The sequence below is a fragment of the Accipiter gentilis genome, chromosome 21, assembly GCF_929443795.1.
Source record: "Accipiter gentilis chromosome 21, bAccGen1.1, whole genome shotgun sequence".
NCBI classification, from domain to species: Eukaryota; Metazoa; Chordata; class Aves; order Accipitriformes; family Accipitridae; genus Astur; species Astur gentilis.
The window spans coordinates 12,573,836-12,587,721 of NC_064900.1; the positions used below are offsets into that span (position 1 = coordinate 12,573,836).

Consider the following 13,886-nt stretch of genomic DNA (forward strand, 5'->3'; position numbering starts at 1 on the left):
GTCAAAACAGACAGCATTTGGTGTGTTTGTGGGGATTTTTTGTGTTCTTTTTATGACACAGTTGGAAAGATCTGAGATATTAGGGATGGCTGAGGTATGAATCAAATAAAGGCAAAATCTGGAGAAAAAAATGTGGATGGGTTCATATGGTAAAGACTCTCTATATGAAAGAGCAGCTTTTAAACGAGCTTACCAATTATGCATTCCACAGGATCAAATGTCAGAGTATGACCCTTAGAAATGCACTCTGGGTTACTTTTGAAGTGCTGCGCAAGAACACATACTCCTGGTTTCTGTTGCAAGTTGCTGATGATATAAGTAGGCCAAGACAGGTTCTCCTTTTAAAGTGTCTTTTTCACCCAAAATAAGGCTTTTGATCCTCTCTGACTTTCTGTTCTATGTGTACTTTCCATGGAAGAAGTATGATTTAAAGCATGAAGCATTTTTATATTTGATTCCCCCTTCTCCAAATTTTAATGGTTAATGAAATGGGGGCAGAGGGGAAACCCACCTTTTCAGGTTTCTGCAATTGCAGCTTATAGCATGCATATTCTGCTATCTTAGGTAAAAGGGTTAAGAAGCTTCAGGAGACTGTTCTTGATAAATAAAGACTGCTACCGTGAAGATGGTGCAGATAATGTTCCTTCAAACCTCTAGGGAAAACTTTATCTAACCAGAGACACTGAATGAAACCATGCAGTTCTCCCTCGTCTTTCTTCCAGTGGACATGCAAATGCTCCTCTGCCTAGTTACAGGAGTCACAGCTGATGAACTGCTTTTGCTGAAATTCTCATAGGCAGAAATATCAATGGGTCTCTGTGAACAGACTGCTAGAAGTTTATGTGAGCAAAGAGGCTGCCAGTGTTTTATTTTCCTTAAAGCCATTGGTGCAACATCCCATTGTCTCTGCTACAGGATGCATGTATCTACTCATCCCCTGAAAAGGTATCCTACTCCCTGCTTCAACATATGGGACAGGATCCCCTTAATTATTTTCTTTCCGTAGCAATGGCACAGAATTACAGATGGTGCCTTGCAACCTCCATTTGTGGTGGAGAAATAGCTAGTAAAACATCAGTTGAAGGCTCCCAAGGATCTGTAGCTCTGTCTTACAAATCCCACAAGCATATGGTGTTTCTCACTCTGTACAGGAGATAGCTTCCTTGGCATAGCTGTCTCAGCTCTTCCACAGATGGACAGGAGCTTCCTCTACTTCTGGAGAGGTGAGGTTGTTTTATGTGGCTGAGAAGTGGTTAATGCAATTTTTTTTGAAATGGTGCTAAGGTTTGTTGGAGGGAACTTGTCTAAGTCACTGACAGAAGGAGAAATGTAGAAAATGTATGTGGGCTAACTGAAGGCAATCAGATGGTTAGGTGGCATTTTGTTACTCACTTTGGCAGGCTGTTTTAGGTTGGGAACATCGACAGAGACACTAAAATGAGTGAGAAGATGACTTTCTGCAGCAGGAAGTCTTCACTCTTAGCCCTGACAGATTTTTTTTTTTTTTTTTGACAGTTAACTTTACTATAGTAGAAAGCTGTAAACTAACTCTTTTTCTTTTTTTAGCTGTTTCCAGGATGTATAAGAGGAGTTTATTTTTTAAATTGTTTTCTTCATTTATTTTTCACATTGCTGGAACAGAATCTCCTAGGTCTGTTAAAAGGATGTTTCATTTTCATAGGATGAAACAAAGCACATACGGAAATGTATGAATGAGCATGGCCATTCCCTATGGCGTGCTTCAGTGGGGTGCACAGGACATCCAGACATGTCTATCCACAGGGAAATCACTGACCAATTTCCCTGCATTCATTGACATGAAGAGTAGTCCTGGTGCAATGCCTGGTGTTGTCAAAATAAATGAGGGAAACATTTACCTCTTGATAATAGTCCATTTAACAATACAGTAATCTATTTTCATGTTCTTCATTCTATCTGCAGCGTATGACCTTACACTGCTGGTCAAGCAAGGGTGTGTGCCAAGTGTGCTAAGAATCAATACAGCTGCTTCTGCTTTTAAATCTACTTAGACTGATAAGAACTTTTCTTGACAGGAGTCTTAAAGCCAGATGTTTTTCTCATAAGTGCCACATTTTTGGGGCATTTTAGTGGAACTGAGGAGGGGGTCCTTATTTCTACTTCTAGAGCAACCTGTACTGTCAATGTTCAGTGGTTTGCTACATTTAAAACCAACTCTAATTTTCAAAGCGCAATCCAGCAACCTTTCCTTGTTAAAGATTTGTGGTGGTTTGGGGGGGGGGGGGGAGGAGGGAGTGTTTTGGTGGGGTTTTTGGCGGTTTGTTTTGGTTGTGGGGTTCTGTTTTGCTTTGTTGCCCCCGCCCCCGCCCCAGCTAGAGTAACATCTAAATGCCATTTGCAACATCTTTGGCATCTTTGATGAAAGAGGCAATGGAAATGCATTAGCAATGGATGGATTAAATGTTTGCTGGCATCAAGGAGCATTTAGGTTTCTCTGAGTTAAGTGGCACCTAGGCAGAAGTCCAAGCTCTTTGCCAAAATGACAGCTTAAAGTAGAAGCATGGCCAAGGGTGTTTTTTTTTTTTTTTTTTTTTTTTTTTTTTTTTTTTTTTTTTAATCTAGACTAGTTATTTGAAGACATGACTTTCAAAGGTAAAATTCCAGAATGCTAAAGGTGGATGAAGGCTGTGTAACTACTTAGAAATATTTTCAGTTTCCCTAAATGTATTCCCCTCTGCCTCCAAAGTAGTTGGACCAATTTTATCCCAAAGCCTTTGTGCACTCTTCTTTAGGTGCAATCGTCAAAATCGGAGCAGCTAAATTTGCTCTCCACTGTGCTGACGGTTTCCCTTCCACCAAACTTAAGTCTTCCCCAAAATCCAAACCTTTTGAAAACAGATATCAGAAGTGGTGACAAGAGTACCCATGTTTGTCTTGATAAATTTCTTCATTACATCTCTATTCCTCTAGACTTTCTGGCAAAACGTTCTGTTTGCATGTGTGTGGTCACGAAGGATTATGACCAGCATTTTGGGGAATTTGTGTACCATTTCAGATTTTGGTTCTTCAAGTATGGCAGCTGACTGTATTGCTGAATTTCAGTGATGTTGACATTTAAATTGTACATAAGGCAATTTTGATTTGAAGGCTGCTCTAGAACTCCAATGAACACTTTTAGGTACTGCGGTTACTATGTTGATCACCAAACAGTCTTCCACATTGCAAGTTCTGCTGTCAACATCGAGCTTCAGTGCAGTTCGAAGGTCTCGGAGAAGCCACTTCTGGTGGAGTATGGCAGCTATAACATCAGCCAGCGTAAGATGGATTTTATCTTTTTCAACCCATCTTTGTATTTCAGACCTGCGAAGCAGCATTTTTGAGGTCTGGTAGGACTTAATTGGGTTCACGGAGGAAATTCTCTGTTGGGTTTTTGTTTCTTTTCTTTTCTAATCTTACCAAGTCAGGTAACTAGCAAACAAAGAGCCTTTTCTAGTTCCTCAAGGCTATGCAGCTAAAGTTTGTGGGCATGTGCAGCATGCTCTGGTTTCCTGTACGCACACAGCCTGCTCTCTTCTGCACGGTCCCTAAAGCTTCCTGCGTGGCTATGGCCACGGTGCAGTCAATTGAAGTCTGCTGTTCCTGGTTGTTTTCACGCTGAGGTATTGTTTGCAAGGTTTCTATTACTACAAAGGCTTCCACGTAACGAACAGAAGGTACAACTGCTTATTCCAGTATTTCTATCAATTTAAATACTTGGTGTGCAAGTAGAAATCTGAGCTGAAAAACTTCTTAAAAATTGATAAAACAGTCTACTGACTGCAAGTCTTTTCAAGTCCTGAAATAGTTTACAGATACTTTCCCCCCCGTTTTAATCTCATACGTTCATGTCGTTAAAGTAGTAGAGAGGCAATGTTTTCTAGTCATAGTTACTCATCACATTAGAGCAATTTTATGCATTACATATATGTGGAGTATACAAAAAGATGGTAACTTCATGATTTTATTTTAAAAGGCAAACATTTATGTCATTCGTAAGTCACCTCAATACAGGTGACTAACCAAAGTTGCAAAGTGCTGCAGATTTTGGTTATTGAAAGTGAGAGTGCCCTTTAAAAGAAGATGGCTGTCTTATGTGGCACCGTAAACACTGGCTGATTTGGTCCAGTCTTAGTGTAGAGTCTGCAGTACAAATTGCAGTAACAGCTGAATTGGAACATTGGAGATGTTTTTTCTTCTTTTTTTTTTTAAATCTCAGTTTTCAACATCTGAACTCAATTTAAGTGTTGGTAATGCATACAGACTATTAAATTTAGATCAACTTTATCATTCCTTGGAACAGTTTAGTGACTGTAAATTGAAATGAGCTGGCAATATTTGGGAAAAAGAAACTTTTCAGTTGTGTGGGTTGTTTTTTGTTGGGTTTTTTTTGTGGTTTTGTTTGGTGTGTTTTTTTTTTTTTTTTTTTACCTCCAGCATGTCCACCTGGACACTTCAAGTGTTCTACTGGCTTATGCATCCAGCAGATGCAGCGCTGTGATGGGATAAACAACTGCTTTGATGAAAGTGATGAGCTCTTTTGTGGTTTGTATTCACTTACTAGAGATCTTGACTGAAAAACCCAATGAATGTATTCTCTAGTCGTAGAAGGCAGCTGGAACAACATCGATTTCTTTTTTTTTGGGGGTGGGGTGGGGGGAGTGAAGTTTCCAGCTTCCTTTATATGTCAAGGTACAGACCATCAGTCAGTCTCTTGAGTGCTCAATTCAATTTAATTAAATAAATTTAATTACCAAGGGGAAAAACTGAGGATGAAGAAGGTATGTCACTAGAAAGCAGGAGGAAGAAAGTTAGATGTGCAAAAATAGCCATAATAGGCTATATTTTAGTTTTTCCTCATGTGATAAATGCTGGTAATTACAAAGTTTTGTTCTATTTTGAGATGAGTTATTTTATTTTCATGGGGAATGACAAATTGCAGTGAATAGAGTAGGTGAGAATGATAATAAATGTCCATGGTGAAAGAGGATTTGAAGTTGGACCACTTCACTTGGGGCAATTTGTGAACTGGGATAGGTCACTGAACTCCTTTGTGCTTTATTTTCTCCATGCATAATGTGGCACTCTTACTCATCCTTGTATTGTGCAGTGAAGGTATAAAAGTGGTACCTGGGCATAGTCGGAAGGGTAGTGTTAGCATTACAAGCACACTTCGGTAGCTGATTTGACTTATGTTTTTAAAGATGTCCCTGAGTGGAACTGTAACTCCAGCTTCATAACACAGGATAACCTGCTTGCCTGCAATGGAGTAAGTGACTGTGAGAATGGAAAAGATGAGCAGAACTGCACCCACAGTAAGGCTACTCTCTTGATTAATTTTTTTCACTCTTCTATCATCAGTCGAATCCTGACTTGAATACTGGATGCTGTATTCAAAGAGTTAAGAGGCGCTATCAGATCTAACTCAGGCTATACAATTCTGTTCAGTTTTCTGATATGATTATAAAGCAGTCATTACTGATTTTAAACTGTTTCTTTTTAACGAGCTCATGAACATCTGTTTTAGCAAAATACTGGCAGAAGAATTAAGTACTCTGGGTGCAGGATTGGGGATCTAGGGATTTAAAGCCTGAATCCTGGATTTTATCTCTTTAAAGCATATTCTGTGCAAATTATTTCCTGGATCTCTTTTACCATCTGTAAAATAACTATAAAAATGATAGTTTCTCTGGAGCAGTTTTCAGGATTATAAGGTTAATGTGTTTAAAATGCTAATGAAGCTATAAATTTAGTGTTAGGCACATGAAAGTTTTGAGTCAGCCATTTCATTAACTTTTTAGAATAAATGGACATCATGACATATGAAGGGGAGCACAACTAGGAAGTGCTACAAGTAACTTTTAAAAAGAAAAGTTATGGGTTTTGACCTGCTTGACTAAAGAGTCTGTGTAAATGGTTATAGGATACTTCTGTGTGTTGACAAAAAAAAAAAAAAGATTGGGTTTGAGTGGCCTCATTTGTTGTGAGCTACAGGGAAATAGGAAAATGCCAAGGTTGGGGGTTGCAGTTTAACTGAATACAGTTAGTAAGACTTCTTTCAGTATGATCTTTCAGTTCATATTTAATACTGAAATATAAAGGAGTGCTTTTCTCCAGAGTACTGGATGTTTTCTCTTTCTAGACTAGCACTTGCTTTACAGCAAAGTTTTTGCTACTATATTCATGTTCATTAGTGCTATGGGAAAGGATGGGAGGAAATCTTTGTTCAGACTCAGCCAACTTGATGCAAGCCTTAGTACAGGTGCAGTCCTACTTGAACAGTTTATTCTACTTGGAGATTGGTTTAAGCCATTCCAGCCAACATGCTCTTTTGCTATGTTCGCTCCTATCTATTAACACATGTATGAATCTTTCATCTGTGCAGGTATGTCTTCATGTGTTAAGCTGAGCCAAATAGTATTTTTTTTCCCCTCTCCCCTCCACAACTGTTTCAGGTATTCCTTGCACCAACCACACGTTTAAGTGCAGGAATAACATTTGCATTAGGAAACAAAACGCAAAGTGTGATGGGACTGTGGACTGTATTGATGGAAGTGATGAAAGCAGCTGCAGTAAGTCCCTCTCAAATGTTCATCTTTTTGAACTTTGAACTTTTTACACAATAAAGCCCTTTATTTCTTCCTTTTTGGAGTGGGTACAACTCAGGCAGCAGGTATTGAGTTTTTATTGCATACTTTCAGTGATAGTGGGGTAATGATCCACTATCACTTTACTTCAGGTCTGGTTGCAGAATGTCCTAATTTATTGTGGGAGGGCAAGTTTACTGTTATGGGGGGGTCTTAGTCAGCTGTAATGCTTACTGTAGCTATGTTAAAGAGCAGGGAAGCAGGGTTAATTGCAGAGTGAACTTGGCTTGCTGGTAAGGCAGCATTTTTGTTGCCTGTAGCAGTGTCAGGTACTTCTGTTGGAGTCGGACTGTATTTGGACTTCAGGAGTGACACAGCTGCAATGAGATAAAAGACACAAACTACTGACTTCTCTTCTGGGTGGTGAAGACCCCAGTATTTCATAGTACCAAGCTAGGTTCTTATCTCTAATCTTCCTAAAGTAACCTCTGTACAAGCTTTTCAGTTTGTTTTGCTGTAGTGAACAAGTGATGGTTACTGCAGTAGGGTTAGGATTAGTTGCTTAAACTGAATATTCTCAGGTATTTTTGTCTAGCCCTCAGCTGTTTCTGGTATGTTACCTGTATGTCAAACCTGCCAGCACCTGTCTCGGATCCAGTAGGACATCTTAAATGATTACCCATATGCCTACTTGTGTTTGGAAACATTAATGCTGCTTTTGACTCTTTGGCTGAGTGCTGGAAAGTGGCCAGAAGCATGACATCTGTGTGTGGGAGTGTGGGACTAAAACTCCTGAGCAGAGGCTTTATGTGCATGATGGGCACAAGGCCCTACAGAAGGGTCTTTCTTCCTTGCTTTTCAAATTACAGCATGCAGCTTTTTGTGCTGAGACATGAATTCTTCACCTGTGAGTTAGTAATATACAACATTTTCAGACTTTCAGTTGTTTCCATGCAAATTAATAATTGGGCCACCAGGTTTCTGAAATAATAACTGACCAAAGTCCACGTTTGTGGCTGTTACTATAAATGCTTTTCTGGTATCATTCCCATTCTTTTGGCAAGAAATAAGTGTCCTGATGATGCTGATCTTCCTTACTTCCTGATGGATTCCTTTCAGTTCAGGGCTGACAGTATTAAAAAGAGATGAGGGATTGTTTGTTTTTATATATTCATTTTGATGCTTATTAAATCAATGGCTCCTCTGACACTTCTGGCAAGAAATATTTAGAGGCCAATTTCTGCAGCAGAGCTAGAAAAGAAACTTAATGTGTTTCCCAGGCCAGTGCCTTTTCTTATGGAATCACCTCTAGTTTCAGGAATGCAGCAGCCAAATAGAGAAATTTTCTGATTAGAGCAGGGCAAGGAAATAGATTTCAAAACATTTCAAAGTGCAAGATTCTTTCATGCCCTATGTGGGAAGCACTCCCATTAAAGGAAAGCACTGGGGATGGGGATTATAACCTGAAATATCCCTTGCAGGTTGTGGCAGCAGCAAGAGCAGCAATCCCATCTCTCGGATCGTAGGCGGTACAAACACTGAGGAAGGTGAATGGCCCTGGCAGGTCAGCCTCCATTTTGTGGGAGCTGCTTACTGTGGGGCTTCAGTGATATCAAAAGAATGGCTTGTGTCTGCAGCTCACTGCTTTCAAGGGAGCAAGTAAGCAGTCTTCCCCCTAACTCCGTCCCAAACATCGCCAGCGTCCCCAGATGCCTTTAGCTTCCAGAGTTTGAACGGCACTGAGGTGGGACGCGTCCTCCTCTTTCGCCTGCCCTGCTGTTGACAGGCGTTTTGGGGTATGATTTTAAGAGATGTCTTGTCTGTTTGCTCCCAACCAGACTGGCTGACCCCAGAGCGTGGCGCGCTCACCTGGGGATGCAAATGCAAGGCCGTGCGAAGTTTGTGTCTGCGGTGAGACGGATCATAGTCCACGAATACTACAACAGCAGGAACTACGACTACGACATTGCACTGCTGCAGCTGAGCAAGCCGTGGCCGGACACAATGAGCCATGTCATCCAGCCGATCTGCATGCCTCCCTTTTCGCACAAAGTCCGCAGCGGTGACAAGTGCTGGATAACAGGTTGGGGCCAAAAGCAGGAAGCAGGTGAGTTTTACAGCTTCGGCTGAGCTAATTTTGTTCCCAGGCGAACAGCAGCCTTCACAGATGTGGGTGGGTGTGCAGGACACCTGCTCCTCTTGCGTGGCTGAGGTGTGCAGAAAATAATAATGTTTTGAATTTATTGTCCTATGGAAGTAGGTTCCTGCATGCACATACATTCATAGGCTAAGAAAAATTGGCTGCTGGCCCTGTGGGTCTCGAAGTCCTGTGTGCTCGTGTTGTTAGCTAAGACTTGCAGGGGAGCTACGCTCACTCCGAAATAACACGGTATTGTTTTTCCCCTTTGTTACTCTTGGAGGTGTGTTAGCATGCCCAAATGGACCCTCTGCTGCTTGCTGCAGGGAGATGAAACTGCTACATCTCCTTCCTCCTGCTGTCAGCCTCTGCAGGCCCGACCCTGGCTGTGAGGTGCCAGCTCTGTCCTCGGAGTGCAGCTTGACAAAATGGCCGCCCCATTAACAAAATGGTTGCCCCTGCAACGGCGGGCTGCCCCTTTCAGACGGAGAGGACCAAATTTTGAGATATGTCCAAGTTCTTTTTGCTGCCAAAAGAGCAATTTGCATTCCGTAACTCTGACTCATAATCTTAATTTTGGATCGCACGCCTTCAGAGGTACTGCCCTAATTGCAAATCTGTCTTGTCTATTTTACAAATACCTTTGTAAAATCTTGTTTCCTTTTAAAAATAAAAAGAGAACAGATTAAGAAGTCTTGAGACATTTTGCAAAAGGCATTAGAAAAAGCTTTTGGCCAGCCCTAGTGATTATGCCATTTTATTTGGTGTGGCCAAAGGACCAAGACCACATTACACGAATGCCCGATACTTAGAAGAGGCTTCCTGCATTATTGCAGTTATTTGTCTGGAACCTGGAATACCTTGGAGGTTAAAAGTATCTGTGGATGTTTTCTGAAAACTTCTTGTTTTGTATTTCAATAGGTGAGTAACACGCCAAGCTCTGTTGAATTATCCTTCTTTCAATTTGTTTTCCAGATGATGAAGGTTCAGCAATTCTTCAGAAAGCAGAGGTAGAAATTATTGATCAAACATTATGTCATTCCACATACGGGATTATCACAGCTAGGATGTTTTGTGCTGGACTAATGTCTGGGAAAAGAGATGGGTGCAAAGTATGTATCTTGGCACAGTTTGCATAGAGTTTATCTTGTCTTTCATTGTTGCACAATGAGATGTAAGAATTGACTGGCAGACCACTTTGTGGTCCAGACATTTCAGTTGTGAAAAACAGCAATGTAAGAGTTCTCTATCAGCAGGTCAGTCATCTGGGTGTTTACGCAGTTTTGCTGCTTTATGTGCACGAGTAACATCACTAAGTTTCAGTTGCAGGCCAAGGGTCAGTCGGTTTGCAAGTCCCAATAACAAGTTGAAGTCAGGCAATTTTTGGCACAAGAGTGTCTCAGTTCAAAGAAAAAACTGAGAAACTAGCTTGTCTCTTTTCACGATCCCTCCCTGCCATCTTGGAACTACAGGGCTATCTGATGAGATGCAGATAACTAGGCACAATTTTTCAAATATATAATGTTTCTGATTTGGAAATGCTAAAAGATAAACATGAAGTTCTGAATTTACTTCTAGTATGTAGTACTAAAGCTATGTATATACACACTATATACATTTAATATATCATAGTTTATATTATATACGATATATAATATATACTATATTAAATTATATAGAACTTATATAAAACATATATCTTTACTTCTAAAATAGTAGTACATTTACTGCTAAAATAATAGTAAAACTACTAAATTTTTTTTATGATAGAGATGATCTGGAATATCCAAGATGTTCTAGCATTCACTGGTCTACAGAAAAGTGAGAGACACCACAATGGCTCTCAGGGCAAGGAATGTCTGAGGGCTTTCTGAGGAAGTATAATGTACCAGCTGCTTTTTAAAGATTAGCGAGATCATTGACATTAACGACCATTTTCACTAACTGGAGAATTTGTTTCTGCAGTTATCTGTATGGCCACTCAAGATATGGCCAAGGAAAGGCATAATCTACAGGTCTTTTGGCTGCATTTCTGTAAGGGCAAATGACTTGTGACTACGTCTGGCAATTGCTGGAGCTGACCAAAATGTGGGGTTTCTGTTTTTTGAAAAATTTTGGTGTTCCACTTTTCTTTTGTCCCAGGAATTAAAGAAAAACTTGAAAATTTGACTCTCTAAATGCAAAATCTTAATTGTCAAGGAAGGAAAAAATTACCTTCCAAGATAAATCTTTAACAGTTTTGTGAGGCAATTCAGGATAATTCTACTTTGAGCAGCAGGTGGCTTTGCTAGATCATCTCCTGACATCCCTTCCAACCTGCATATCCTAACATCCTATAAAGCTAAAGCAAAATGCTTTGCTATATCTAACAAAATAAATGTGTAGAAGGAAGGAACTTCTCTTGCAAAATATTTAAATTTTACAAACTCACCTTTTGCTTTTGGAAGTTCTTTATTGCATCCAATGTTTTGGTAGATTGACTTGCTACTAGCTGTCCTTTTCAGAGATGTTGTGTGCACAGCAGAGTCTTACAGGAAAGTGTAAGATTTGTCCAAGAAACTTTCCCCAAATGGTGGCACTTTTTTTTTTCCCTGAACCTCTGCCAATGTATTTCTAGAAGAATACCCTATAAAGGAAGAGTACTATTTGCTTTGTCCTGTATTATGGAATTATGCCATCCTGTATAAAACTTTGAAGTCTTAAACAGACTTCATTTTAACTGCTCTAATTACAAAGACATTATGTGCTCCTAAACATTACATCTACTAGATGACAACATCAGGGTTTTTTTCTTCTGTAAAAAAAAACCACCCCCACCCCCCCCAAAAAAAAAAAAAAAAAAAAAAAAAAAACCACAAAAAAAACCACCAGGCAAAACAACACCAAACAAAAAAACCCAAACAAATCAGCAAATCAGTTGAGGGATTAAATCTGTTTCCATTTATCTTTAATTTGAAAGAAGTTATATCACTATTAAATATTGTATTTATTACATTTATTTTATTTTTATTTTTTTTTAAAAAAGCTTACTATTTTTTGGAGTTCTTAGGTTTATAACCTATAAATGAACAAATGTATTAAGCAGCAGATTTGGGGTTTAGCTATAAGTTTGAGGCTAGGAAACAAAATGTGAATTTCAAATCTAGTCCATTAAAAGTAATATCTTTATTAATGTCTTTAAAGCTTGAGAGCTAGCCCTCTTTCCTGTGAAAGAGCAAACTTTGGTACAACTGTGTAATCCCATCTACTCCAAGAAAAAAACGCCTGTTGACTATCTGATGGTTTGAACTATGTGAAAGGGAAAATATAATCACTGTTGGAATTACTCAGGCAAAATATCTCCTGTGGAATTTTGTCCCAGTTTTCATAATCTGTATTGTAAACACATACAACTCATATATTCTTTTTAGGGTGATTCCGGTGGACCGTTGTCATGCCAAAGCAACAGAGGTGGAAAATGGTTTTTGACTGGCATTGTTAGCTGGGGTTATGGATGTGGAAGACCAAATTTCCCAGGTGTCTACACAAGAGTGTCAAATTTTGCACCATGGATTCACAAATATGTGCCTTCAGTCTTGTAACTTGAAAACTGTTTTCCTGAAATGAAACATGTCCTGGATATCTTAATTAAAAATCGTATTTGGTAAAACTCTTCTGTGGTGGAATTTCTTTGCACGTCTTCCTGCTGATTCTGGAGTACACGTATGGAAGTAACAAATACTCTTCTTTCAAACCTTAGTGAAAGAGGAAGACACTGTTCTTTGTGGTGGTTGTTCTGTGCAGACATCTGGAAACACAGGAGGAGGTGCAATAATAAACTTCTGGCACGTTGTGTTCATTTTCCAGGCACCAGCTAAGTGTGTGTGCAATGAGCTGTCAGGAAGCTGAAGATACAGTTGACCACCTACAGACAGAGCTTAAGTCTTACTCGGTCATCTCCTCTGAGACATGTATGGCCCAATACAGTAATAACTGTGAAGTAGCAATTAACTGTTAGTACTCTTGCAAATACTACTCCCTACCTCCTCCACCAAGAAAAGCTGACAGAGAGAGAGGAAGAGGAGGGATTGCAAAAAGTGAAGTCAATCCTCTCAAATCCATAGGGCCCTCATTTTTGGAGATCAGTTCTACAGTTAAGCATGGAACAAAGCATTAGTCTTACTCCCTCTCCAACTTTCATTTTAATTAACTGCATGATTTGGAGCTACTACCTCTTTTATTTCCTCATATTTTAAGTTCATCCACTTGAGAATTTGAATTCTTTATCTTCAGGCAAACTTAACAAGATGAGTAAACACGGTGATGAGTGTTACTGCAATGATGTTGTCCTTGCCTAAGTAAAACTGATGCTTCTACCCTCTGAGAGGTACTGCTATGGAACTGGGTTCTCTTGAATGTATATAATTTTAAAAAATCCTGATACAATTTTTAGAGATGACACAAAAGATGTTTTATTTCCTCTAGGCTTTTTCTGTGGGTTTCTTTTCTATGAAGGAAGGGGCAAAGCATCAGTCAGCAGGTTGTGTGTGTAGCAGCAATAGGCTGTTGAAAAAAAGAGGACTTGAACAAAGCAGTCTGTCTACAGTTGTAGTTTGCGTTCCTGAGCTGTGAGGATTGACTTCCAGTTAATCCCTTTTGTAGTCTCTGTGTGATCTGTGTTGGGGTTGGTTTGTTCCCTTTTTTTTTGTTTTCTGGGGCTGAGGTTTCTTGGGCTTGTTTTGTTTTTTTCCCTAGGTTTTGTTCTTTGTGCGCGCTCTCTCTCTCAACATGTATAAAATACGGTATTTCCCAACATACATCCTTGATTTTCTTCTTTTACAAGCAGAATACCCCAAACTTGGTCTGCTGACCTAAAACTCTCTTTAATTTCAAACAGGAAACGTGAACATGAATTGCTTTGCAATTGCAAAAGCAAACCACGTTTATTCTGTGGTACCGGCCTGAGGCTGGAAAATTCCTGTGGTCTGTAGAATTGCACATTTCTTCTCTCTCATAAATATTTCTGTGGATTCCACCAGGTGTTTGTTAGAAGCTGCCTCATTTACCTTGCTGTGGGACTTTCTATGAGTGAATGGCTTGCATCTCCTTTGCATTGTGTCATAAATTATTTCCTACTCTTGTATTTCTGAAAGAAGCGAGTGATCTGT

General features: G+C 39.6%; 1 protein-coding gene across 1 annotated transcript in view; it reads left to right on the top strand.

Moving 5' to 3' along the window:
- Positions 1 to 12,460, top strand: part of TMPRSS7 (transmembrane serine protease 7) — a 31,025-nt gene extending 18,565 nt beyond the window's left edge. The window contains exons 11-18 of the mRNA XM_049824318.1: positions 3,158 to 3,294; positions 4,453 to 4,560; positions 5,220 to 5,330; positions 6,471 to 6,587; positions 8,084 to 8,261; positions 8,441 to 8,709; positions 9,715 to 9,851; positions 12,150 to 12,460. Of these exons, the coding sequence (XP_049680275.1) occupies positions 3,158 to 3,294; positions 4,453 to 4,560; positions 5,220 to 5,330; positions 6,471 to 6,587; positions 8,084 to 8,261; positions 8,441 to 8,709; positions 9,715 to 9,851; positions 12,150 to 12,320 (1,228 nt within the window). The 3' untranslated portion in view covers positions 12,321 to 12,460. The remainder of the gene's footprint in view (positions 1 to 3,157; positions 3,295 to 4,452; positions 4,561 to 5,219; positions 5,331 to 6,470; positions 6,588 to 8,083; positions 8,262 to 8,440; positions 8,710 to 9,714; positions 9,852 to 12,149) is intronic.
- Positions 12,461 to 13,886: the final 1,426 nt, after the last annotated feature.